This window comes from Bemisia tabaci, chromosome 7, assembly GCF_918797505.1.
Source record: "Bemisia tabaci chromosome 7, PGI_BMITA_v3".
Lineage (NCBI taxonomy): Eukaryota > Metazoa > Arthropoda > Insecta > Hemiptera > Aleyrodidae > Bemisia > Bemisia tabaci.
The window spans coordinates 20,352,270-20,379,809 of NC_092799.1; the positions used below are offsets into that span (position 1 = coordinate 20,352,270).

The 27,540-nt window shown below is 36.1% G+C and overlaps 1 protein-coding gene across 3 annotated transcripts in view; it reads left to right on the plus strand.

Annotated features, from left to right (window-relative positions):
• Nucleotides 1–27,540, plus strand: part of LOC109029618 (uncharacterized) — a 98,349-nt gene that overhangs the window by 42,065 nt on the left and 28,744 nt on the right. For 2 of the 3 annotated variants that reach the window (XM_019040154.2, XM_072303033.1), the window contains exons 3-15: nt 4,317–4,447; nt 5,340–5,466; nt 13,358–13,483; nt 14,302–14,445; nt 15,217–15,305; nt 18,230–18,431; nt 19,293–19,453; nt 20,022–20,127; nt 20,857–20,979; nt 24,277–24,497; nt 25,268–25,367; nt 26,303–26,488; nt 27,234–27,382. In XM_019040154.2, coding sequence (XP_018895699.1) covers nt 4,317–4,447; nt 5,340–5,466; nt 13,358–13,483; nt 14,302–14,445; nt 15,217–15,305; nt 18,230–18,431; nt 19,293–19,453; nt 20,022–20,127; nt 20,857–20,979; nt 24,277–24,497; nt 25,268–25,367; nt 26,303–26,488; nt 27,234–27,382 — 1,865 coding nt within the window. Of the gene's footprint in view, nt 1–4,316; nt 4,448–5,339; nt 5,467–9,380; nt 9,405–13,357; nt 13,484–14,301; nt 14,446–15,216; nt 15,306–18,229; nt 18,432–19,292; nt 19,454–20,021; nt 20,128–20,856; nt 20,980–24,276; nt 24,498–25,267; nt 25,368–26,302; nt 26,489–27,233; nt 27,383–27,540 lie in introns of those variants that run through there. The other variant, XM_072303034.1, reaches the window with a different exon arrangement.

Here is a 27,540-nt window from a genome sequence, read left to right on the forward strand (position 1 = left end):
TCAGTTTTGGAGTCCCCAAATAAAGTGGGAGCCCTGTCAATGTATTTGCTCCCTATCTTTGCATGGAGAGTTTGTTTTGATGTAGAGGTGGACTCTCAGGGTAGGGTGGGATATCCCCTCCATTTCGGCCTCAACTTGAGAGCTTTTTTTGAGCTTGGGAGTTGATTTCAGAGAAAACCAGTGGCACCATCGTGTTTCTCGCGACGTTTTACATAAGAATCAACAGTCAAATCGCAAATCCTTCACACATGCAACATCTCCATTTGTGTCGTTGTGTTATTCAAATCGTCAGCACTGCCAACACCCCGACATTACGAGCTTCTTTTTCTAGTGATGGGAGCACGTGAGATGAAGTTGATCAAGTTGTCTTGTGTAATGCACATCGCGCATCATGCGCCTGCAATCTCGCCATCCGCGAAGCTTCAACACAAGATTCGATCGATGCCAAAACGGAACACATCAATTCTCCGATAATCCCTATACTTCGAAAGAATGGCTTATATTCTGGGTCTCATCGAATAAATCACATGCTCGGTTTTAGCACCCATCGATTCAGAAACCCTTCAAACGACTCCCGGATTTTTGTGCACATCGCTCTCTCCTTATCCCTTTATCGATTGCTGGCGCTGAATAAACAGCTGAAACTTTTCAACACATCTTATCTGGGTATTTGCCATGATTGTTACTAATTACAGGTCTTTTTGATTGCTTTATCTCTGATACCCTCCTCGCCGCCCTCGCTTCTCGTTTTTGCCGCGCTGTCGCAACTAATATATTTTTTTTTTTTTATTTTATCAATGGCTCCATAAGCGCCTTAACTGCCATTACAAAGTCTACTCCAAAGGTGGATAAGTGAGACTGAGGCTCTAACTAAACTCACAACGTAGAATTGGTAAATTTTTTTGTATCAAGTTAGCACCGTCTCTAAACCCACTGAGTAATACGCTGTTATATATCAGTCAAAGAAAATACTTATCTTCCAGGAAAATTTTTTCCGTAACTTCTTGCGAACACTTCTTGAGCCACGGTTTTCTATACAACTGAACATTTTTTTATTGGAACTGTAGGACCAATTCTATATCTCCCTCAATTTTTGAGATTTCATGCTCAAACTCGCGCTGTTGACATATTTTCTACCACCATGCATTTACAAAAAGTTACGGAAAATTATTTCCTGGAAGATAATGTCATTTTTCCCAGATCCAGTCACAGTTTATTTTCGGTTTAAATCAGATATTTAGCGATCCTGTTGAAAAAAAAAAAAATCAAGCGAATTGCATTATCAAAGGCTATGTTATGAGGAAGAGGAGGTTTCAAACTCACCTTTTCGTAACCCCACACATTTTTTGGGGGAAAAATTGTCAGAAAAATACCTTGTTAAAATAAAACATTCCCAGGAAAGATCATCGCACACTTAGTTTCATATTTTTCACTGGAACTTCCTTTAAAACAGCGTTCTAAATAATGGTACAAATCATTTTTGTACTTTCGTGCTTTTTTTTGTAGCATTTTGAAACACAGTTACCCAACGCTACGCCATTTACAAGGAGGAGATTTTAATTTGCATTACAGTTGTTTCACGTGCGGGCCGGGGTTGGTAAGTCAGAAAATTTGCGTCACAAAGTGGATAGAAGAGAAACGGGAAACTTTTGTCGTATTTTCTTCACATTTCTCCGGAGCGTATGTACAGTTTTTGCTGTCGAAGGACATTTTGCAACTTAACGTATTCCAGTACGTTTTCAACAATTTCGCTGCGATAAGCTAATTACCTCTCTTGCATAGTTTCAAAAATGTCAAGCTTCTCGCGTTTCTGAAAACCGTGCCGGACATTGGCATTCCTGATTGCATCATCGGCAGATTTTTCGATATCGTTACTCTTACACGTGCTTAGTTCATGCTCTCATTGCACGCTGCCACTTGCGTCTTAAATGATATTCGTTATGTACCTCCTTAGCATTTGCTGTTATCGTTTTCCTAAAATTATCCATGATTATGTCTCATTTCCCATCAAACCTTACTTTTAACCCCCTGCAGTTGTTTCGACTTTTTTTCCCACCACAAAGTAACCACCACTGAAAGTGGTCATAATCGGTCATGCTTAATAGATCATAGTTAAAGGATGTTTCCAATTGAATCTCTCAGTTCGAAAACGACCCATCTCAGAAAATTGAAATTTTCCGGGAGACGATAAAAACCGCGTGACAGCCAGAAAAAGAGTGTTTTTGCTGCTCTCTTCGCTATCAGAGCAGAATCATTGCAACCCGCAACCTCTCGTCCAGTACGACAGTATAACGAATGGTTTACGTTGAGCGTGCGCTGAACTCGCGACGTCACGTCATCGCGACGTTCTCGCGCCCACGATGAGAAAATTCACGTCAATTTCCCTTTTCTTGGCGAGCCGTCGCGAGGGAAAAAAACTAGCGGCAAGAGAGATAATTTTGCCGCAAATTGGTGACCACCGCACCGCACCTCCCCGCCTGAGAAGCGAAAAGTAGTGCAAGGTCTTCCACCTGCATCCACGTCCCATGTCTGTCCATCAGCGGTTGTTGTCATCGCCATCATCGTCGGCGCATCGGCGGCCTGGCGTGATGTCCGATGAATCGGTCGATCTCCCATTTAAACCTACGGAAAAGGATCGATTATCAAGGTGCTCGCTGCTAATCGATTCTTTACCATAGCTTCAAATGGAAAATATCGATAGCCGATGATCGCCTCGGGCACATCAACTCTTGTCAGCGGTTGTTAATGGAGCCTCTCATCTTCGCGCAAGCCTCCGTCAAAGGCCTTGGTAACGGTCATTGCCGCCCCGCGTCCAACTGCATAGCCTTATCTCATAGAGAAAGAAAATGAGGTGTTTTCATTTCGGGCATCTTGGATTTTTTTAAGGACGTTGCGGTCGGCACGGTCGATTTTTATCATAGATTTTCTTGGAAATGGTGTAGCACAGAGAAAAAAGTCATTCTACGTAAAGTGTTCGAAAGTTTATCAAGGGTTGATTTAAGCTAACAAATCGGACGTGATGGTCCATTTTTCATACTTCAAATTTCGGATTTTGCTGAAATATCGACGCCATGATGTACCGACGCGACCCACGTCACGGGGTGACCAATCCTCAAGATGCAAACACCTCCTTTTTTCTCCTTGGTCTTATCTTTTCTAAACTTTCCTCTGGAGGGAAATCTTAGGCACCTACCTAGTTTTTTCTCCCTGGTAAAAATTGGCAGTAGAATGTGTGTTCCAAAATACTATAGAGCTACAGCCGGCTGTAAGATTTCCAATAGCTTCTATAGCCGGCTACACAATTTCTTATAGCCTTTTATAGCCGGTGGCGATCAAGCAACAGCCAGGCGATAAAGTACCAACGTAAGTAACTTACCAAAGTAAGTGTATGCCAAACCTTACTATTTACGGATGCTAGGACTCACTGAGTTTTTGGACTACTGCTCTCTTTTTGGGCCGTAGTATCTTGATTTATTTTGCGAGGAAAGCTCCGTACTTTTGATGGATGCCTGCCAGTCCTAATATATTAGAGCGCCTTCAGTTTCGTATGATACCGTGCAATACCTCTGGTGTGAAGTAGTTGCTTCAAGGGCCGTGGTACGCTGCGGCGCGGCAGGCGGGCAGCCAGCGCGAAACGCGCATTGGCGCCTACAAACCTAACAGGGATACTTCACGCGTTGCGCAATGCGTGAAGTATCCCTGTTAGGTATGTAGGCGCCAACGCGTCGCCGCTCCGCTTTGTGTTAGACTCTAATATTTAATCTGGCGGAGTCAGCGTTATTCAACTCATGATTTTGAAATGTATGCAAATCCTGCATGGATTATTTTCATTTCAATTGATGAAAAAAAATATGTATTAAAGAAAAATATAATGTGTGTTTTGTTAATATTAAGGTGGTTCCGTATCAAACTTGATGATTTCCAAAGCACACGAATTTCTACACAATTTTTTATAGCCTTTTATAATTGATGGCGAAAAAGCAACAACCAGGCGATAAAGTGTGAAGCCCGGCGATAGGAACTATAGCCCGGCTGCATAATTTTTTATCGCTTCGTATAGCCCGGCCGTATGATTTTCTCCGCATTCTACAGCCAGCTATATGCTTTTCTGTAGCCTTCTTTAGCCGGCTTTAAAAATTCCTATGGTATTTTGAAACGCAGCTCTTATCGCCAATTTTTACCAGGGCTTCCATACCGAGAATAAAATTTTAGTAGCAGATTCTGAATTTTGGTATATTATACATATTTTACACAGAACTTTTTGGTTCTTCGAGTCGCCGCGCCGATTATTGAAAGTTTCCCTTCTTTTTTTTCAGATCGTTCAAGATGCCGAGAAATTGGCCATGCGGATGAACCATCGCGGTGCATGCTCCTGTGACAATGACACTGGGGATGGCGCTGGAGTGCTCACCGCTATCCCTCATGACTTTTACTCCTCCGAGCTCAGGTAATTTCCAGAGGCGGATCCATCAATTTGGCAACACCGGATTTCCTCCATTTAAACCTGTGTTAAATAATCGATTGTTGCCGGAGCACCTGGCTCCTCCAAGAACCGATACATTTCCATAGGCTTAAATGGAGAAAAGACAATTTTGCCAATTTGCTGGATCCGCCGATGGTCATCTCAAGCCTCCACTCTCTCATCTCATCATTGAAAGAAAGATAAAATGTGATACCGTAAAAGTCTTGTTCTTTTTCAGGAGAATTAACTGTTTCGGGCGGAAGTCACCCAGGCCACAACCTACGGCGAAAACTTTTCTATTGGCAGGGAAGGGGGGGGGGGGGGCAATAAATTACAATAGTGCAGGGTGGCATGAAACGTAAAAAAGAAATGAAGGATTGGAGATTTCATTGAAATATTTCATGAAATCTCACGAGGCTGTAAAATATTTCATATTTTTCAGGAGTTAGAGTATGCAATCTGCACTGAAATACACAAAAACAGAAGAGAGTCACAATTTTTACATCTTGCGAAACATGGAAAGGAACTGGTATTTTTCAATCTTTTATAAATATCTGAAATTCCATGAAATAGGTATTTCCCTTGAAATTTCAAGATTTTATTTTTCATGAAATTTTGCTGCCTTGCGGTAGTGAGAGGAGATTTCGAGATCAATGACATTTTTTATTTCTTGTGCTTTTTAATTTATTAATACCTTAACGCAAGGTCTCACATTATTCCAAACACAAGAAAAACGAAAAAGAAAGTTATCACTCTCGAAAAGGGGTGGCAAATTTTTACTCGCCCAGATGGTAAAATAGTAAAGCCTCCCCTGGAACATGCTTTAAGTTCTTGACTCTGTAATTTTAAGTTCACTTAAAATCTGGTTTTCTTTCAGAGAGAAACAAAATGTGGTGTTGCCGCCCTTTGGAGAGTATGCAACTGGTATCATATTTATGGATAAAACCCACCACCTGCAGAGTGAAGAAGGCTTCAAAAACATCGCCGAAGAGCTCGGCTTACAGGTATGTTGAGTTTGCCCTTTTTTACATATAAGTTTTCATCAAAACCTAGTTTAACAGCAAAACATGTGGAGGATCCTTCTTTTTTTTTTATTTCCCTTCAAAATATTCTGAGGTAGCTGAAAAAAAGGTATACTTTTAACACCCATATTTTCCCAGTTAAATTGCGTCGATATTCTTCCAATAGCAAAATTTTCCATATTTTGCAGTTGATGACATACCCGTATACCATTCAGTCAGAATCTCGATTTTTTGGAAAATTGATGGGTGCAGGAACAAAGTTCAAATCAGTCTTATAATTAGACCTCGGGGATTCAGGATTCCGTTATCAAATGTCTAAAGCTTTTTCCAGTGCAGGTCTTCGTAATCAATCATAACAGTTTGTACATCGCTAAAGAACGCAAGCAATGTGACTTGTCAAAGAAGTATTTTTAAGCAAAGAAAACGAAGGGCTAGAAAAACTGGAAGGAGTGTGCTTAAATGAGCCTTAGTCAGTTGTAATGGAAAGATCCTCCACAACTTTCAACAATGCTTGGTTTTCTTATTCTCTGATTTTCCTCCCTCTTCATGATCACTAATGACATTTACAATTTCAGGATTCATGAGGTAAAAGTATTCAAACATTTCTTCTTGTATTCTCCTTCCAACATACATACTCTAGTGCCTGTTACTTTAAATTAGCCACTATTTGATTATTCTTTTCCGTTGTTATGTTTCTGAGTTTCTTTAACCGTGTTTTTTCTCTTGACTGTGTTTGTATTCTCTCATTATTTCTCTGAAGTCTCTAATTGAGCTTTTCCGAAAATGAAAAAGAATTGACTCCTTTTCTTCACCAGTTATCATGGTTTTTAATCACTTTTTTTTTCTTTTCCTGAATGCTCAATTGATGAAGGGTACCTTTTTTTTAAGTGAAAAAAATTTCTCTAAGATTCTATGCATTGGATAGAAAAATAAAAGTCGAGCTGGTGGAAACTCTGTTTTCTTTTGTTTCGAATATTTTACATTGTAACATAGATAGTTGCCTTTACTCACAATTAATCACTTCAAAAGCAGATTTGTCAAAAAATACTCTCTTTCCCCCACCCCCCTCCCCAATTTTTATTCTTACTATGTTTTAGCATCTAGCAGGACCCAAACTATGTATCATGCATTAGCCATTGTTTTTTTGTTCATGAGAGAAATTTCTTGTAAGTTAAAGGTTTGATTTTGTCAAATTCTAATATTTTAAACCAAGTAATGATTTCCCCTCTTAAATAAAACATTTCCCCAAATCACTTCATGTGATTTTTTTTTCTTTCTTCTAGAAAATTCTGTTTTAACAGTGAAATAAAAGTTTGGAATGTCCCTACTATTTACACTCTGGCGTCACGCCACATTTTTATTTAAGTAACTTAAATAAAAAGATCGTCTTTATGAAAGTGTCTTCATAATCCAAAACTTAGCTTCGAATGTTTTAAGATTAAAATGTCAGCTTCTTCACCCCTCCCTTTTTTTTAAATGCATAGAATCGTCAAAAAAATTTTGTCACTTACTGATTATGTACTTTATGGAAAGAAGATAGCTTAGGCTCTGAAATGTTGGAAAAAAAAAAATTGTTGTTTCATGAAAGACTAGTAAATTGAATGCAAGATATTATCTTTAATTTGAATATAAACAATAGAAATTTTTACTTCTAAAGGCTAGCAAGCTTCCTCAAAGCAGATTTAGTTTTTTTATTTCTTATTTTTTATTTTTCAAACATTCTCGAAAACTTCCTAGTTTGTTCCTCTCTTTTTCCCCGTACGCAACAGTGGTCGGAAAGAGGAAATGACTTTTCAAAGTTTGATGGAAGCATAAGCCGATGAAAATGTGTAGAGCAAGTAATATGCAAAGAGAAAAACTAGTGCAATGAACATGTCAGAACATCACTGAGACCTTTTTCAAAGTCATCAGAGAGAAAATTTGACTAGATTTACATTGATAGTGTAAAAATGCGCAGCTCGGTTTGGTTGTTTCAAAATCACTGCCTCTATCTCATTTTGTGAAAGGAGACAAAACCAATATTTTTGCTTAAAATCACCAAAGTTGTCAAGAAATGACGTTGAGTAGTTTCCAATGTAGAGACAGTGAAAGTTTAAATGTAAAGTATGACCGGAAGATTGCAATGACGCAAACACGTTACGCATGCTGCAAATTCGCTATCGATGTACATTATAGCTATTGCTGTTTTTGGAAAATAAAGAAAAGAATAATGTTGGTCCTGAGTAAAGAGTTGGTACATTACATAGACTTGTATGTAAAAGAATACATGAATCAGAAAATTCTGCACAACCATAAGTAATGCAATTCAGAGTTTTCCCAGCTGCATTTTTAGTGTTTCTCTGGACTAACTTGCTATTGCTTCCATCGATCCCATGTAAGATTTTATTTTTACACTGATGTCTTTTCTCAGTCTATCTTTCTAACGATAGAATTTCAAACTGCTGAAAGGAATGATTTCATAACTTAAGAGCCTGAGACTGGGAGAATTCAGAGTTTTGATTTCTTGAAAAACTATGAATTTGTAAAAACTTTCAATGTTGTGGAAAATGTGACGAGTAAAACTAGTGTCACACCGCACAACAAAATTGTGAATCGATGTTGATTAGTAATAATCTCAAATAGCAATTTTAATTTTATTTTCAAAGATAACGCCATCACAAATAATACTTTTTTTCAGTCATTTTCTCTTTCCAACTTCTCGTGTCAGATATTCGTTATTTCTCAATCGATCGTTTTTCTATGAAGATATGCAAATGCATTTCTTAATTTTGGGCCAGAAATCATTTCAAAATAGCAGTTAATTCTGTTGAAAAATATTGCAATCTTTCTAAATACCTTTCGAGAGTATACGATATTTTATCTTGATGGACAACATTGATGCAAATCCAATATTTTTCAGAGGTTTATCACTATTAGTAACCCAGAGCCAACTTTAATCATATGAATAGCCTAAATCATAGATTGACCTGGCTGAAAATTTTTTTAAATTTAATGTGAGCTACTTAATTTTTTGAAATCTTATATTTCTTTCTTACCAAGCCTCCACATATGTTCTCATTTGTGTGGAGATAATTTGAGGATTTTGTTAAAAATTATTTCATTAGAGCATCTTCTGACGATAATTTTTGAAAATTATTAATATAAATATTTGTGGAACAGTCTTAATATTTTTCTAATTTGCTCGCTCATTTGATTCAACTAGTGTCTATCTCAATGCTTAGATCTTGGGTTCCAGGCTGGATTATGAAATTTATCGTCAGAAATGTAGCGTTTAACTAATGCCTGATATATGTCAATTAAACTTTATTTTCAAAAGATCGTTTTATTAAGAATAACTTCAGGGTATTCATGAAAAAATTTCTCTCTCTGAATTTGTTACATGTTGTCTGTTAATGATTTTTGCGTTTACCTCTAATATACTGCCCTATTAAGGAAAAACACCATATGAACCTTCAGGCGTTGCCAATTTTTTTTTGTTTATGAAATACAAATTTATTTGGAAAGTTGTATGTATTTTTCTTCCAATTTTCAGACGATTTTGTTCGTAATTTAATCTAAAATATCTGAAAATTTCAAGGCAAAATATATCTAACTTTCCTCCAAAATGCATTTTTCAACATGGGAAATTTGGCAACATTCGAATGATTATACAGCGTTTTTCCTCAGCACGGCAGTAGGGAACTCATTCATTGCTAAACTTTTTGAGAATCTTGAGCTAAAAATGTTTTGAAAATCCGAGTTTCATCAATAGATATTAATTGATTTTGAAATGATGTCCAGCTGGCCCAGTAATATTATAGCCTGTGTGTTGTTTTCACACCGCTAGGTAAGATGTTGTTATTACAGACCTCCTGCTCTGCTTTGTCGATGTCGTTGCCAGCCGATGAGAACATCATGAGCTCATTATTCATCATTTTTCGGTAAATTCATTAAAACCTAACTTGTCTTTTTATCTTACATAATATTCAGTTTCAATCTACTTTCCTCTCATTTTCACCCTTAAAACACTTTTGCAGAGTTTTTCAATCCTTTTCTCTATCCAAGTAGGCAATAGATTTTTACATCACATCTTTACTCCAACTATCAGTTTTTGTCGTCAAAATATCTGATACCTGTGTGTGTCATTTTTAAAATTTGGACCAGCTTCAATAAATGAGAGACTATTGTAAGTTAAAAATCATTAAATAATTCCCTCTAAATGATTCTGGAAGTTAATTAAGGTAAAAATGAAGTAAGTCCATACAAGTTTCATTATCAGCCATTGGAAAAGCGTTTGCAATGCGCAGTGGAGCATTTTGAAGTGAATATATATATATTCAGTTCAAAACAGGGTACAGGCTGTGGCTAACCTTGGCTTGGCCTCTTTTTTTAGTGCTTTATTTCTCTTACGTATAATTGGGCTGATGAAATTTTTACGCGTATGTATTCAGTTCATATACCTTTTTCCTTTGAAACGGTGAGATTTAAATACGATGAGTCCTGTCCATCAATTTTTATTGTCGGCAGTTTTCTCCCATCGATTTATATCCCTAACTTCTTATACAGGTATCTCCAAGGTTAGAAAATTAAGGAAATTTTACCTATTAGTGCGAGGAAGAATACATAATTGTCCAACGATTTCATGAAAAAACAGTAAACACCCCCCCCCCCCCCCTTCATAATGATTTTCCTGTATCTCACAAGACCATCCAATCCGAGTTTTCAGAAAATTACAATTATTTTAACTGAATATGATGACACGGTTGCCAGCGACCGGGAAAACCGGGAAAAGTCAGGGGAAAAAAATCAACCGGGAAAAGTCAGGGAAAGTCAGGGAATTTCGGTGTTGGTCAGAGATTTTTCTGATTTTTCGTGGAATTGGGCGCGGGCGGTCTCGGGCTCGCGTTGCGGGATCAACTGACTACTTTTCACTTTAACAGACTGCGTCAGATCCATACTTAAAAGTCAGGGAAAAATATTGGAAAGTCAGGGAAAAGTCAGGGAATGGAAAAAATTAACTTGGCTGGCAACCCTGTGATGAATACGTCTTTGAAGTCATTTACGGTTTACCAGGGGTGCAGAAAGTTCCAACCCATCTCCCAGATTCAATGGGCTTTCTCAAAATTTTAGACCCCCAAGAAAATAAAATCAAATAACTAGTAAAATGGTGCGGAAACGAAAATTTCAAAATTCCTCCATTTCTTCCCGTTCTCACCGGAACTTTCCCCATTTCAAGCAACTGCTGGTTTCACGGTCGGAAAACTCTTGCGCCCATTTTCGTCACCAACATAAACTATGGGAACTGTTCCTATTCTACAGCTTCACTTTTCAAGCCTCTTTGAAAATGTTTATTTTTTCTTCGTGTCAGAGAAACCAACAACGAATCTCATATTAGAAAGAGCAATATCTCTTCATACTTTTGGAGTGTGAATGTTTTAAGATATTATGCTTTTTTAAGTGGGTACCCTGACTTGTAAAGCTTCGTAAAAAGGTGTTTTCGTTATCCTATTCCATATAGTATGTCGGAATAGCTTTTCTTCAGACAAATCTTTCTTTATTCCCTACGCAAATCTACAACTAAATCCCTCCTTGATTTATTCATTAAGGTCAGTTACATATTTCCGTATGTTAAGATCAAAAAGAATAATCAAAATGAGTGGGAGGACTCTATTGCCTCAAAACAGGAGCCTGTTCAGGTTTCATGCTGGCTGAAAGTAATTTTTCGTGCACAATCGTATTAAGTAAGAAAACGTTCTCAATCCCCGAACAAGATGTGGACATCTATAAATTGGGATCCAAAGTTTGATCAGAGAAATATTTAATGAGCAAATGATGTTTAAAATTGAACTGAACGTCATGCTTCTTAATCTCTAATTTGTTGTCGAAAAGAAATTATAAATTTCAAGATTTTTTAGTTTCTAAAAGTTACCATTAAGATAAATACCTGGATTAAGAGCTCAAAACTATGTTCTATTTATCCTTGCTAACTTACGGAGCGTACTCCTGGTTTTACCACCTTCACTTTTCTGTGGAAGTATTCTCTTTCACCAATTTTCCATTTATTTGGTTTTTTCATGCTCTTGATGTCCTCTAAAGTAATTTTGACAGTAGCTTTTTCAAAAATGCTTTTGCTAGCTGCCAAAATATGACTTTCTATCGGCAATTTCCATTTTGGTAGGTACTTTATTTTATCGAGATTTATGTTTTAGATTTTCAAAATCCAACCTCTTCTCCTTTGACCCTCATGACCATATCTTTATGTCTTGATGCAGAATTTGTTGCTCAAGGTAAAGTTTGAGAGAGAGAAAAAAAAAAACACTAAGAAGTAGCCCGAACACTGTATGTAACAAGGTGGAGAAATGGTGCTGGGTCCACACCATTTCGCGGGGGAATCAAAGCCAAAAAGTTTCAAAAATTATAATTAGAGTCAAAAAAGTTTTTTTTTTTTTTTTTTTTTTTTTTTTTTTTTTTAAAGTAAAAGGTAAAGTTTGATTTAATTGACTATCCACTAAAACCAAATGCTGATTATAAAATTGTCGGTCCCACTGACAAAGAATATAACTTTATAGAATTATTTTACCCTACTACATGACAAATCGCCTAATTCACCCACTCTTTGCTATCGCCACCTCTATTCATGATCTGTGTTGAACATTAACGGAAAAGAGGAAGGGAAATAAAACTTTGAAATGAAGTTGCCGTCCATTCAGTCACTTTTGATCAAAATGCCATCTTGTAGGTCGATTTGATACTGATTTAAGGCTGATTGAATTCGGCTGTTTTCTCATATTATTCTTTTAGATCATACATGCTAAGGATAAGTGAATTCTGGCAGGTCTGATATGCTTTCAGGAAGCAATAGTTACTACTTTGAACGATTCTAAGTGTTTAATTTACTTTCCCAATGATTATTCTTTTCAAAGATTCATTAATCTCTCAGAGGTTTCTCACATTATACTTCAATTTTGATTGCTTATTTTTTTTTACTATATTGGAAGAATACAAGACATATGATAAAAATATAAAATTTGTATTCCTATTTTTTGCAAACAACAGGAAATGTCTTCTAGTGGTTTCATCGACTCTGTTTTTCAGTTTCTTTTATTTTTCAGTAGTGATTTCGTATTAAAGTGTGAAAATTAGACTTCTTACAGAATATATCTTAAAACTTTATCTTCTCAAACTGGAACTAGCTATGTATCCACTTTTCCTCTCTAGATTTTCCTAATGGGATTTAGTCAATCAATTGAGTTAACCTTACTTAGTATTTTTATTTTCTTTCTTTTTTTACTGATTTTATTTTTATTCTTTGAAAATATCCTTGTATGCATCCGTTGTTTCTATCCATGATTTAACAAGCAGCTTAATTCATCCGTAGGCATTGTTTATCAGTCTTATACACCCGCTCTGCCATGCTAAAGAAGAACGCTATCTGAGTCTTTGAACCTAGTCAAGTTCCGTTAATGAAACACAAATTTCCCAGAAAACTCTTGAATATATTTCTTCGAGGATTTTGTTCTCAGTTTAATCTAAAAAGTCTGAAAATTTCAATGAAAACAATTGCTAGATGTGCTCAAAAATAAACATTTAATAGAAAGAAATTTGACAGTATTCGAAAGTTCACACAGCGTTTTGCCCCAGCTTAGCAGTACTGAGGGTCATTTCTTATATTTTGATACTTTAGTTCCTTTATATTTCTTTTATCGTACACTCTCTGCTTTTTATTTTATTTTTTAAATAAAAATTAACTCTCTTTTATCTTTAAATTGGGTTTTTCTCTCTTTTTTTTTCATCTTTCTACAATTTCTGAGATATTTTTCTGAAATATTGATATGATTTGTTATTATTCTGAGAGTTTAATTTTTAAAATGAAATTTATTTTATTGTTGATCAGGTTCTTTGTTGGCGCACTGTCCCTGTTCATAGTGGGAGCATTGGTGAGGTAGCCAGAAGCAGTGAACCGTTCATGAGACAAGTCTTCGTTACAGGGAAGTTCGAGGAAGATGTCCTGAAGAAGAAGGTAACTTTTCACTTCTCTACGTAATTGTAGATACGGCCGTAAAGGAAGAGAATGAGATTCAAACAAACATAGATCCTGCGTTTCAGCCATTTTCCTCTTCGGATGTAAAATGTCCTCATATTAATGGCTATGTCCAATCATTGTGGGGGTACTCTGAAGGGCTTTCAAGAATATTGAAATCCAAAAAATGACCGGACTTCTAGACAGTGTAAGAAATGAAGCACCACAGCTTTTGTTTCCTCATCAAAATTCCGCGTAGATCAAGCTGAATGTACGGGAAAGTTCCAAAACTAACCGGTAAGTGAGAGATAACCGTTTAAAAGTTAAATAATAAACAGTAAATTAAAACTTTCAGGTTGCAAAAAAATCATAATCAACATAGGCCAAAGGAGGGGTATCAATAAGGGCTATTTTTTGGCCCACCGTGAATTTCCTAAACTCTACCATTTCTTGCGCTCATTGAAGGTCTATACTTTACGGAATGCGTTCTGATTTGGTCATTTTTGGTCTCTTTTTGGGTTTAACACTGGTCTAAACATTCATCTGAAGGCCAATCTTGGCGAAAAATGTGGATTTTTTGGCACTCAATCGAAAACTCGCATGTTTAATTATAATCGGCCTTCCGTCCCATGTCGATAAAAAATTCATTGAAATTTGTTAAACTGAAATTGGCTAACTGGTATTTTAGTGTCACCAAGAATTAAAATCATTTTCACTTATTTGAATTCCTGCTTGATGTTTATGAGAACTGATGATTGTTTTGTGTAAATAAATAGTTGATTGCTCTTGTTCAATAATATTGTTCTTGTCTCTCTCAGGTATTCACTCTCCGCAAACGTGCAACGCATACTATTCCAAGGCCTGACTCCAGGTTCTACATTTGCTCTTTGTCTTTGAAAACTGTAGTCTACAAAGGACAGCTCACCTCCGATCAACTGTGGGCCTACTTCACTGATCTCAAGGTATATTGTTTTACTTTATATGTTCGACATCATGTAGGTAAAAAAATGTTTACTGTGAAGAAAAATGAAAATGACAACTCTGCTAGGGATGAAAATGACTTGTCTCTTGTGAGTTTTGTAACATTACAAATAGTATATTGAGAAATGAGGACATGATATATCGATGGATCTTGATAAAATCAGAATAGTGAAACTCTCAAACGGAGCAAAAGATTATGTACAAGTTTATCAGTGAGTGCTCACCATTTTTTGTGTACCGTATTTTTCAGTCCAAATGCATTTTGTATCTTATAGCTACACCATTAGTGGTGCGTAAGTCACGAAACGCGCAATAATCACATATTTGAAAAGCTTAATAAATAAGCTTAATAATAAAGCTTATATATTAAATAAATAGTTGATTGCTCTTGTTTGAGTCAAAATATTTTGGCCTGAATTTTCCAAAAACTCACTGATTAAAGAATGATTCATGAAATTTATAAAACACACAATTGATGCACACCTTTAGGACTTGAAGATGCTACTTCAAGCCACTGAAGATGAGTTGAAGATGATCGTTGTAACTTTGCTTATTTGAGTTTCATGTCTGTATTTTGCAGTAATTAAGAGTCCTAAGTTATGAAGGAAATTTTCCAATAATATCTTGATTGTTTTTTCTTTTTTAAAGCTAAAAAAATTTAAAAGTCAATGGTTTTAGACAGAAATTAATTAGCTTTTTTATATTTATTAATTGTTAATGTTTATTTAGCATAATGCTGTTTCATTTTACAGTGCCCGGATTTTGATACATATTTAGCGCTAGTTCACACAAGATTCTCAACGAATACATTCCCCAGTTGGGAAAGAGCACATCCTCTCAGGTGAGATTGAAAACCTAGATTCCTTCTCCTACCATTATGGTGACTTTTCTAGATCCACCTGAAAATGTCCAGAAGTCATGATACTATCCTCCTGTGAAAAATAACGCCATTAAAAATGGGGGGGGGGGGAATCAGTCAGATTAGTTCTGTTCAATATTTCTTCCAAGGCAATTGTAATGGTTTAAAATTACTAAAACTCTCCACTAAAGGGCACCTCCCCAATCCCCAGACCATTTTTTCAAAATCTAGATCTAAAGTGTTAAAGAATGCAACAAAATAATACCTGATAGCAATGCTAATTTTATTATGTGTATTTGCCAAAAAATTACCTTTTAAGTAGATGCTTTACAATTTCTTCATTGTCATGTTTAAGCCCATATCATAGTCAGTCTAAAAATTTATGATACATTTTTTGCCACAAAGGCTTTTATGTAGACCTAAACTTTCACAGTGCGTCTCACAGTTTGGTCAACTAGGATAGAATCATGCTATTGTTGATATTGTTGTCAACTTTGCTTAGCTCTGTATTTTATAAAACCATTTTGTCATGGGAACGGAGTTCCCCATGATATTACAATCGTTCCGTTGCTATCGCTATGGGATTCCCTATGCCTCTGCGACCTTGAGCGTTTCGCCCAGTCTTCGATTTTTGGTTGATTTTCCGATGTATCAAAAACCGTTGTATTTTTTAGCCAATCATGTCTCTACGTCAAGTTGTGTTGATTTCTAAAATTCGCTTTCAGCGAGTTTTTTTCCACCTTGAGATGTCGTGTCTGACTGGTAAATCTGCGCAGAACCACGAAGTTCCGATTTTGGGCAAATTCTTTTTTTTGAGAGGTTCTGATTGGTTATTTTTCGCCATCAGTTTTCTGTTCGTTGGTGCAAAAGATCGCCTACCTCGTTGCTCTTGAGAAGCCGCCATTATCCCACCTCAAATTTTAAACATAGATGTAAAGAAATAATAACCATCGTACAAGGTGGAAAATTGCTCTGGAGGACCCGTTACGGATATATGAGCCAAAATCAGAACTCGATTGATGGATTTAATCCATGAATACAGAAATATTGCCTCAGCTTACTGCCGCGATCGCAAATGCATACTGAGATGAACCTTGTGACACATGACAGCATAGGTAAACAATGTCTCACAGAGTAATGCGCTTGATTCGTTGTCTCTTATCCCGCCAGTGGCCGAACAGTTGAAATCTCAAGGACGTCTTTTGTGAAGCCCCGCTCAGCGTCCGAGATCACTTAACTGTTCTCTTTTTCTCTATCCGTAACCGAGCGGCGAGATAGCTCAGTTAACTACAACACCGTTCTGACTCTGGGAAAGTGTCACTTTTTGTGGGAGCGGGGGTTCGAATCTCGTAGGGGACAGCTAATTTTTACTGGTTGTATTGAATGTTTTAGACCAATAATCTAACAATAATTAATACTTGGCAACTTAGGAAGCACATAGGTCCCTTATGATGCGTATTCGGGCATATGTGTAGAGTAAAAATATCATACGTAGGGTGTCCCAAAAGTACCGGGACTGGTTCTGTAACTTCAAAAGTAAAATAGATGCAGACATGATTTTGGTCTCATTTTAAAGATCAACTCAATACCTATCGATTAAAACCAAGATCAGCTCAATCAAATAAAAATTGACAGAGTTATGACAATTTGAAATTAGTGAAGAAAGTTTACTCCTACGGTTTTTAGGAAGATTTTTCGCTTACCAGGATTCAAAAAGTTAATATTCGTATCCACTTTCCTCCGAATCTTCCATAACTTCCTTTTGCTTTTCAAAGTACCGTCCATCAAACCGGATGCACTTTTTCATGCGCTCTTGCCACTTATCCAACATTGTTTTCCTGAATTCTTCCTCTGGGATGGAGTTGAAGAAGTTTTGAATTGCATTCTGGATTTCGGTCTTCGATACGAATCTTCGTCCGCGAAGCTCCTTTTTAAGCGTGGGAAACATCCAAAAATCACATGGAGCCAAGTCAGCGCTATTAGGGGGATGAGGGATTGTTTCAACTCCATTTTTACTCATAAATTCACGTGTTAAGCTCGATGTGTGAGGCCGCGCATTGTCTTGATGGAGTATCCACGAAGCTTTCAAGTCCGATCGTTTCCGGGAAATGTGCATTCTCAACTCCTTTAGTACTTTGCAATAATACGCACTGTCAACTGTTGCGTTTGATGGTACAAAATGTTGATAAATGACACCTCGAAAATAAAAAAACACAATAAGCATCACTTTATCGGCCGACTTTTCGATTTACGGCGATGAAGAATCTTCCTTAAAAACCGTAGGCGTAAACTTTCCTCGCTGATTTCAAATTGCCATAACTCGGTCAATTTTTATTCGATTGAGCTGATCTTGGTTTTAATCGATAGGTATTGAGTTGATCTTTAAAATGAGATCAAGATCATGTCTGTATCTATCTTACTTTCGAAGTTACAGAACAAGTCCCGGTGCTTTTGGGACACCTTACGTATACTTTACGTCGAAAAAGCGAGCCTGAAACTTAAATGCGTTAACTTCCGAAAACCATATATAATCCAACGAAAATAAATAATTGGTACCTAACAGCTTTCTTGTATGCAAAGAAAATAATTAAAAATGTTAAAAAAGAGATGTCAACACAAAATTACATAGCCCCTTCAATTCAGAAGATACTACAAACGAACTGTACCTTAACATTTTCATATCCCAGAAGCTAACGTTCCCATGACGAATATTGCTATCGCTAGCGATTGCAAAATCCAACTTGTTTACTTTTCGTGAAATAACTGGAAAGACAACAGTGTCCTCATCTTCAGTTTTCATTCACAGCGCATGGAATTAGCTTCTAATTTAAGAAGATGGTCTTTTTAAAACCAGCTAGCAGAGAAAGAAAAACCATTCTGAATAATTTTGTTGTTATTATTGACAGGTGTCTTGCTCACAATGGTGAAATTAACACGCTTCGAGGGAATGTCAATTTCATGAAAGCTCGTGAAGGAGTGATGAAAAGTCCTTATTTCACCGATTTGAAACAACTGTATCCTGTTGTGGAGCCTAACCTCTCTGATTCTGGTTCTGCTGATTGTGTACTTGAGTTCCTAGTGCATGCTGGTGGACGCTCTCTGCCAGAGGTAATCATCGTTGTTTTGCTTGGAAGCTTTAATCGAAAGTGGCACGTCTTGGAAAAATGATTATGAAGCTTCAATACCTCAGTATTCAAGAGCAGGTTTTTTCCTAATGGGTCCTTAACACATCCCCAAAAAATAAGATGATCAGAATAAAAAAGAGTTGTTTTCAAGAAATCGATAGATTGAAATTACCTCGCTTCATTGACGTTTGCACTTGATTTACTCAGTTCACTAAAATTGTTCCTAATGTACTTCTACCAGTTCTACTAAAACACACTTGCATAGTTTTGACAGCTTTGTGAATATGTAACAAGGTGAAGAAATGGTGCTGGGTCCACATTATTTCGCAGGGGAAATGCATTAGTGAATATGCATGAAAATATATGAACGTTTTATTGACGATCACGCACATCAATAAAAAAAGAATGGTCAAGGTAACTTACAGGATCTTGGAAGTTCTCAGCCTTCCTAATTTTCTAAATGGCCTTATTTTTCTTCAAACATTTCAAAAAGGTATGACCTTGTTATGGCTCTGTAAAAAGTGCCACAATTTTGCAAGAAGTGTATAAGTTTTACCTTTTTGCTGTAAAATTTCTGCAATTTTCATCACAATTTTTTTTTAAAAAAAAAAGTAAAAGAAACCTGTATTTTTGCTGGCCTTCCCATTTCTAAAAACTGTTCTCAGGATCTTCCCATTTTTGCATGCAATCAATGGCGACCCGCCTGGTTGTGAGGTGAAGCAGTTTTTACAACCACGGTAACATAAAGTGTAAAACTGATTTCGTTATGAAAAAGAGGAAGCTTTTATATGTAAAAGCGCCATATATGATTGGACCAAAACCTAATTAATAACTTCAAATCCAGGCTGTGATGACAATGGTACCTGAGGCATGGCAAAATGATGCGACAATGCCAAAAGAAAAAAGGGACTTCTACCACTGGGCTGCTTGCGCCATGGAGCCATGGGATGGTCCGGCTCTCTTGACATTCACCGATGGTCGTTACGTTGGAGCCATTCTAGACAGGTAAACTAATTTTTGCAAGTGGGTCAAAGGCACCCATTTTTTTAAATTTATCTTCTGAAAGTATGGAGCGCATTCAGTTTCTGGGAATTTTTTAATATTTTTTCAACATTGGCAAAGAAACCCTGTTTGAAAATTCCAGAAATGAAATCCGTTCATAACAATATTTTTGGCATGCCCTGATGACTCAGCCAGGTGGTGGAAACGATGATCGCTGATTAGCATTTTTCAAATTCTCTTGAGGGCACACCTTGAGCACAACTGAATAAGAATGGTCTTTGCGCAACTATCTTACTTTCATTGGAATTCAGGATGGTAACATTCAAAAGTAGCAGCTAATTGTGCAGGAAGGATAACTCCCAATCCCTGAAATCTAACGATGAGGGAAGTATTCAGTACTTTTTTAAAGGCTGAAAGTGAAGTAGGATCATAATGCTGAGAGTTGTATGGACTTTTCTATTCATCAAAAGAGAAAACTGAAAATTCATGAAAACCCGTAAGAACACTATTGCTTTTTCAATTTTGTATGCATTCATAGCTCAATTGATCAAGGTTTTGCTTAACTTTACAGGAACGGTTTGCGTCCATCTCGTTTTTACGTTTTGAAAGATAACATTATGGTCATGGCTTCAGAAGTCGGTGTTTATGATACGGACCCTGCAAATGTTGAATTGAAGGTACGAGACCATTAGTTTCTTAAAGTGTCAATCTGTCTCCATGAAGTTTCTCTTATAATTAACTTTTCATTTGTCACTTTTAGCTTGATAGAAAGATGTTATAACAGCAATAGCTGTTAGTGGTTAATTGGAAAATAGTTAAAACCTCAATTGAGTATAAAACTGAAAATTTGCATGGTAGAGAGAAAAGAACAGTCTAAACATAATTATCCCGAGAAAGATTTGTTTTTTTAATCTAGTTACATTAACTTTATGAGGAACATAATTGATATTTTCTAAAGAACCGAAGCGAAAAAATTCAAGTCTTAAGAAAATTGGAGATAATGTTGCCATTCGGCATGCATATAATATTTGGAACTCAGTTTTTAATAGATATTCCTCAAACCGACACAATTTTTGGGCTGAAGAGATTGACCGCAAGCTGAATGGCACAGATTTCCCCATTTTTCTGAATACTTGGATTTTGGCGCATGGGCCCCTAAGAAAAATATCGATTCATTCGCAACTGCGCTGTGCAGATGTTTGTTTAAAGCTATGATTGCCACTCAGGAAGGTCAAAAGACTTGTTAAGCCCATTGACCTCCTCTTTGCCACCTGTATCTGACAATTGGTTGTATTATTGCTCCCTTCACCAAGGAAACATATTAACAAAAAACTTTTCTAATCTTTCATTGAAAATATATTGATATGTATTTTTAAATTTATTGAATACATTTTGATATTTTTCAGAGTCGTTTAAAACCTGGTCGCATGTTATTGGTAGACACTCAGGAAAAAACTGTCATTCAGGATGTAGAACTAAAACTGCAGATTGCCAGGAATAGACCTCATTCCGACTGGTTGAAAGAACAGGTAATTTTTGCTGCCAGTTTATCCATAAGTTAACTATCCTGGATTCAGACTTTTTTCACAGTTTTTGTGTCTGTTGTCTTCTCCTCTCTTGCTTTCAAAAAATATACTCCGTTCGATTTTGGAACGTCCCTGAAAAATGATGCGTAGTTATGAGTTAACAGCACAAATGACAAGCAGGGCAAAGCATTTAGCAATGCAGATAAAGGCTGAGACTGATGGGCCCTTTTTTGGCAAAAACTGTAAAATTTTGAAGTTCCCAGAATCTGGTTGATTTCACCTTGGCATTAGGTTAAGAGTGAAATTTTGTCAGGGAATATCTTTGAGAAACCAAATTGAAATATTTCAACAAATCTGGACTCCATCAGAAACTCATGGGATTAGGAAGCACACCAGTCAGAATTCGTTTAAATTCTTCAATATTGGATTTTTAAAGATCCTCTTCTTCAGAATCTCACTTAAAAACTCATTCTAAGGTGAAATCAGCAATACTCTGAATTATCAACTCTTAAAGAACAGAAGAGGGTCTACGGAAAAGTCTTCACGGCTTGAAGAGGAACAAAAGCAGTGGCATTTTCGGTTCCCTGGCCAACAATCAGGGATGTTTGCAGGGTCGCAACCGTGTGCGGAAACTGCCAGGTAACCAGGGGCGCTCTGAAATGGAACAGAGTGAAGGTTTTTCTTTCATGTCAACATGTTAACATGTTAACTATCATGGAGGTCATCGGTTGCCTCATACGGGTTTTGCCATCCAGTTTTCAAGATTTGTTCAGCAACCTACATTATTCAGCAGCTTGTATCGCAGGAAACTTCCAGAGAGTGGCCTTGTTAAGTTACATTGCATTCAATATGTAGAGCACGGTTTTTTCAGTTCTGGAAGGACTGGGTTAATGTTGAGAAGCTCTTTTCTTCTAAGGAGAAGATTTAGTCCGCAACACAAAATTGAAAACTACTGTGATTTACTTTAGTATCCTACTATTAATAAAGTGATTCATAATTATTATCAATACCCATTCATGAGAGAAAATAAAAATTCATTGTGGTTCTCGCACAACTTTCAAATGTCAAGAATTTAAACTAATTTTCATTTCAAAACAATGGGAAAATTTAATTTTTTGCCCATGTCACATTTTTATGAAGGCTCCAAATTTAAAGAAAAGTATCCTCTATTCAGTTTTTATTTTTGACAAAAAAACAAATTGATGCTTTTGTTTTTGCATCAGTTCAAATTTAGACCTAAGTTTACTATCATGGACTCAACTCTCTCTTCGCTCACAATCTGGAAGAGAGAGAAAGCTGGGTCTCCTCCAATTCCAGGTTTTTTTTCTCTAGAGTGAAAAACTATTTCGAAACTCAACATTTTTTTTCCTTCCAAAGAAGTCAAACTGTCAGTTTTGTAGAATCATTCAATTTTTAGCATCACTAAATTTTCCTGGAAGTAATTTTATTTTTGCTCTGTTTTATGCGGTGCTTTTCAATCGATGCGTTTAGTTGGTGAGTCAAAAAAATATGATGTCAATGAATGACTTTTGGTTGAATTTAGTGTTGTCCTGCATCATCCTGTTGTTGTGATTTGTATTTGAATCATTTCGTTTGTTTTTTTTTTTTTGCATCATATTTTTGTGAAAAAACCCAAGTTTTTTGGCTGCGTTCAACCACAAGTTAGATCAACATGACCCCTAAATTTAGGTGGCTGTTGTGTACATTTTATTCTTAGCTTAAGCTGCTGGAGTTAACCTTTTTTCAAGGCTGTTCAAAGTATCTGTAGATCCTCAAATATGTAAACTATTAGCCAGTGATTAATTATGAGGTCTACTCGGAAAATATCACACTATTTTCAAGAAAAAAGCTGTGGAAAAGTTCACTGCCAATAAATTTTGGGCCATGCGGAGTGTAAATTTATCATCAGTATACTGGACCCCTTTATTAATTTTAAACATTTTGTATGCACCTGATTACATTTGCTTGTTTGATTTTTAACAAGTTTGAGTTTCATTGTTTCATTGATTTTCTCTGTCATGACTAAAATAATGAATTAACTATGATAACAGTCGACTGTCCATTTTTCCTCATAGCTGACTTTGCTGCACTGCTCATATGATGCGAATCTGAGCTCTTTAAAGCTGTCACTGTAAATATGGCTGTGTGTGTAAATATGATCTTGTGAAATCCTAAAAAGATATTGGCAAATTGTTCCATGAGAGCGTCATGATTCTGCACAGTTTAACTTGTTTCTATTACTAAAAGTTATATGGTAACAGATGAAGACCCAACCCCGCATGCTGAATTCTAATTCTAATTATGTTGGAATAAACAAACCACTTATTATTTAAGATATCAGATAGTCTTTTCCCTTGAAAAATCAATGTTTGATTGTTGTAACCAGCTTCTCAAAGAAACTTCTCTCGAAAAATTTGAACCTATTTAAGAAAATCCATTTTCATATGGACGAACACATAGTGTTTTCACAATAATAGTAAATAAATGACATTCAATTAACTATTCATATTAACTATAATCACAAATAAATTAACTGTACATACCCAATGCATGCATTTGCAGTTTTTTTTTTTATTTTTTTAAATTTTTAGCGCAAGTAAAGTTTTTTTTTTTTTTATCTATGAGCCACCAACATATGTTCTTCGGCTTAATTTGATAGAACAGAAATATGCTTATGTCACTCATTATTATCCGCACTTATCTGGATTTAGAAATTTTTGTGATTTTTCCGAGGGTCTTTGTTAAATTTGGCCTTTTCAACTAGTTGATAATATCACAGAGGCTTCCATTCAAGCATGATGTCAATGTAGATAGACCTATTTGAACTTAAAAAAATTTGCCGTTTATTCAAATTTGGTTTAATTAAATTTTTTTTCTTCTTTTATCCATTTTACAAAGATGATAAAAGATGAGTGATGCACTCTGATTTCATCTTCATTGTTAGTTCTGAAATATGTATAGGATAAAAACTTTTCAGTGTGAGGCTTCTCTCATTGTTTTTATCTTTAGTTTTTGATTTCTAATGATATCCTGGTAATTTACGTCTCGTTGGATTTTTTGTTTCCTGGTCCTGCTCTTGTTTTATTGTAATGAATATTTTAAACTGGTCAGTTTGCAAAGAAACAACAGTCAATTCTTCGTGTTCAGAATTTCATCATACCTTTCGAGGAGGCATTTGGAATCTATCATCTCATTTTACAGCGTGAACACTCCCAGCATTTACCAAATTTTCAATGCTGAACTTGAAGTTCATGTTAAGTTCTAACCTTTATATTTATTCTAAATTTTTGTCAATTCCAGATCACCATGGAAGATTTACGCAAAGAGGCTTCTGCTAGAGCTGTTGGTCTCGTCAAAGAGAAATCCATAGAATTCGAGAGTGGTGATGCCAAAAAGACGCTGAGGGACAATCTGCCCGGTGAAGAAATGACCCGTATTTGGGGTGGAGATAGGCGATTATCACTGTTCAGCTATTCTATTGAAACTATCAACATGCTGATTCTTCCAATGATCAGAACCAAGTAAGTAGTGGTCATCATCTCTAATGAACTATTCTAAGATTGCCGCAAAGTTAAAGGGTGCAAATTAGAAATTATAGTCTAAAACCAATATACAATTGCAAGAGTTATAGCACCAACTTTCAGGTTGATTGTGGATGTTAATAGTATTCGCAGAAAGGTAGATATGAGAAGAATTCTTATGAGGAGATATGAGAAAAACTCAGGCGTACAAAAAGCAAGAAATGTTGGTATCCATCAGTCAAGACAAACAAGAGACGAATCGGATCATGCAACGCATGCATTAAGGCCTCCACAGACAGTCAAATTCTGAACCAACTCTGATCAAAATAGACCAATTGATGACTGTTGGTCAGTGTAAACATAATTTTTTGCCAGGCACAACATTTCTGTCGAGTTTTTATTTAAAAACAATGCAAAGTATGTCAAAGTAAATGTCAAAGTAATCAAAGTAATGCAATGTGGTCTTTTCTATTGAATCTCAACAATTTTAACGATTTTTTAACGACACCAAGCATATAAAATAATTTTCAAAATTATAATAATGAAACTAAATTAGTTTTTAAATTTATCGATTTTACCGCAAGATTCTACAAAATTTCCATCCACTAATGTTAAATAAGGTTTAATTATTTATTGAATTCTGGATTGGCTCGCATTGCTGCACATTTTCAATCTGTCAACAGAATGAATTTTCTAGATAGTTGTAATCTCCATTGTTTTAGTGCTGAGCCTCAATTTAATATTCATTCTTGTTTTTCATTTTTGTTCAGGAAAGAAGCATTGGGATCAATGGGAAATGATGCCCCGTTAGCTTGCTTCTCTGAGTTCCAGCCGTTACTCTATGACTATTTCAAGCAGTTATTTGCTCAGGTACTCAAAAGACCTAAAGTTTCTCTACCTTACTCAATGTATTTATCATAGTGAAATTGCCTCTTTCAATCTTTAAACACTCCTTACTGTCTTTTCCAATCCTAAATGTTATTCAATCCATCAGAGGGCAAGAGGAAAGACATCCTGAAATTCAAAGTTGATGTACCCTCAGCTCCAGCATTTTCAGTGAAATCCTCAATGGTCAACTCATTCTATCATAAGTAGGAAAAAGATTACGCTGCATGAATGCAGGGTATTACCTAGGGATGAAAGAGTGAGTCACATTTTGTAATTACACAGAAAATATCATCCGAGTTTAAACCAAAAAAATACACGGAAGGATACGAGTGTAACCACATGAGCTCTGATGTTTCATTCTCTCAGGACAAGTTTACCTGAAGTATGTCACATCTCAATTTTTTTGAGAAATGTTACTCTCTTCCTTCATCTCTAATACCCCTCATATTTATTTGAGAATTTTTAGTCTTCAAGAGATGCTCATGATGGACTATTAAAAAGCTCCTCAATTTTAATCATGAGCAGTTACATTTGTAAGTTGCAGTTGCATTTTTCAGTTGGATAGTTTTAAATGGATACGCATTGCATTGCAAGGTTTCAAAATTCCTATTCAATGTCTATCATCGCTACATTTTTCTGGAAGATAGCTCAACTTCATTACTTGAAATTTTAAGTAGTAGCTCTTTTAGTGTGACAAAAATTTATTAGCAAGCATTAATGCTGGACTCTTTTTCTCTTAAATCCCAAGTCGAACTGTGCAAAGCCCAATTCAGGTAACTGTGCCTCTTTTGCTGTACACAAGGTTTAGGGCATCTCCTATTCCACGCATACAGCAAAAAGGGCAAAGTTATCTGAAACTGGCTCTACCTTTAAGAAAATGAGAAATCAACATATTGTCCTTTGATTTATTCTATTAGGTTACAAATCCACCCATCGATCCATTCAGAGAAAAAGTTGTGATGTCACTGATGTGTCCGATTGGTCCTGAAGCTAATATTTTGGTCCCAAGTCCAAAGCAATGCCATAGAATCATTTTGCCGCATCCAATCGTCTCCCTTCTGGATCTGGAAGTGTTAAAAAATAATGTTCATCGTGGCTGGAAGGTTAGTTAAACTCTTATCTTCAAAGTATTGAAACTTCTTCAATCAAGTACCTATTTAAGTTGGGAATTTGCCTAAGTCACTGCAGTTCCTTTTGATCTGTTGATTCTGTTTTCTGCTAATGTAAATGAGGCAACAGAAGTCTGGATAACTTGGAATCTCCTATCTCATAATCCTGCTTATGTCAGTACTTTTTTTTTTCTCATTCCAACTTCAAAATGTTATTTCTCAACTCAGTTCAACTTTATTTTTTCTCAGAAATCATCTTTAGTTTCTGTTGCTTCAAGTTGCCTTTCTGTTGCCTGAAGATTTGTAAGTAAAACTTGAACATGATAATGGGTGACTAGACAAGGTCTGCAGCTCGATTGTTGAAATTTATGTTGGCATGACAAGAATCGAAAATCGATATATTACTTGGCGCAGATAGGGCTATGTCTTGTCTCATCGTGCCGACATAGCCAGTTAAAGTTTCAACAATCCGGCTGCTGATCCAGAAGTGTTTTCTGTGTGATCCACATGTTTTCTCCTCACAATCTTACTCAAAAACCTATTCACACAACGGGGAGGTAGCGTTTCACTCTTCTAATATTCATATCCTCATAACAGTGCAAGAATTCATTCTTTTTACTCAGTTTTCATTCAGACAGCCCAATTTTTTTGTTCAAAAAAGAACTGTATGCATGCTGGATTTTTCATGATTTTTTATCGATTGTGATTAATCCTTCATCGTGCTCTTTTTATATTACAGACGCATGTGATTGATGTAACTTTTGACAAGGGTGAAGGACCTCCAGGGTTTATTAAAGCGTTAAATAGGATTTGTGAGGAGGCTTGCGCTGCTGCCCAAAGTGGATTTCAATTAATTATTTTATCTGATGCCAAAGCTGGAGCAAACAGGTAGGCACAAATAATTACTGTTTATAATTCTTTACACTTATCGATTTTTAATGTTTAAACCCATCTAAAGATTGTTTGATTTGTAATTAGTCAAACCTCTCTTCTATTTTTCCTCTATTTTTTTAGCTCGCTTTCATTTTTGAGTACTTATGTCTATG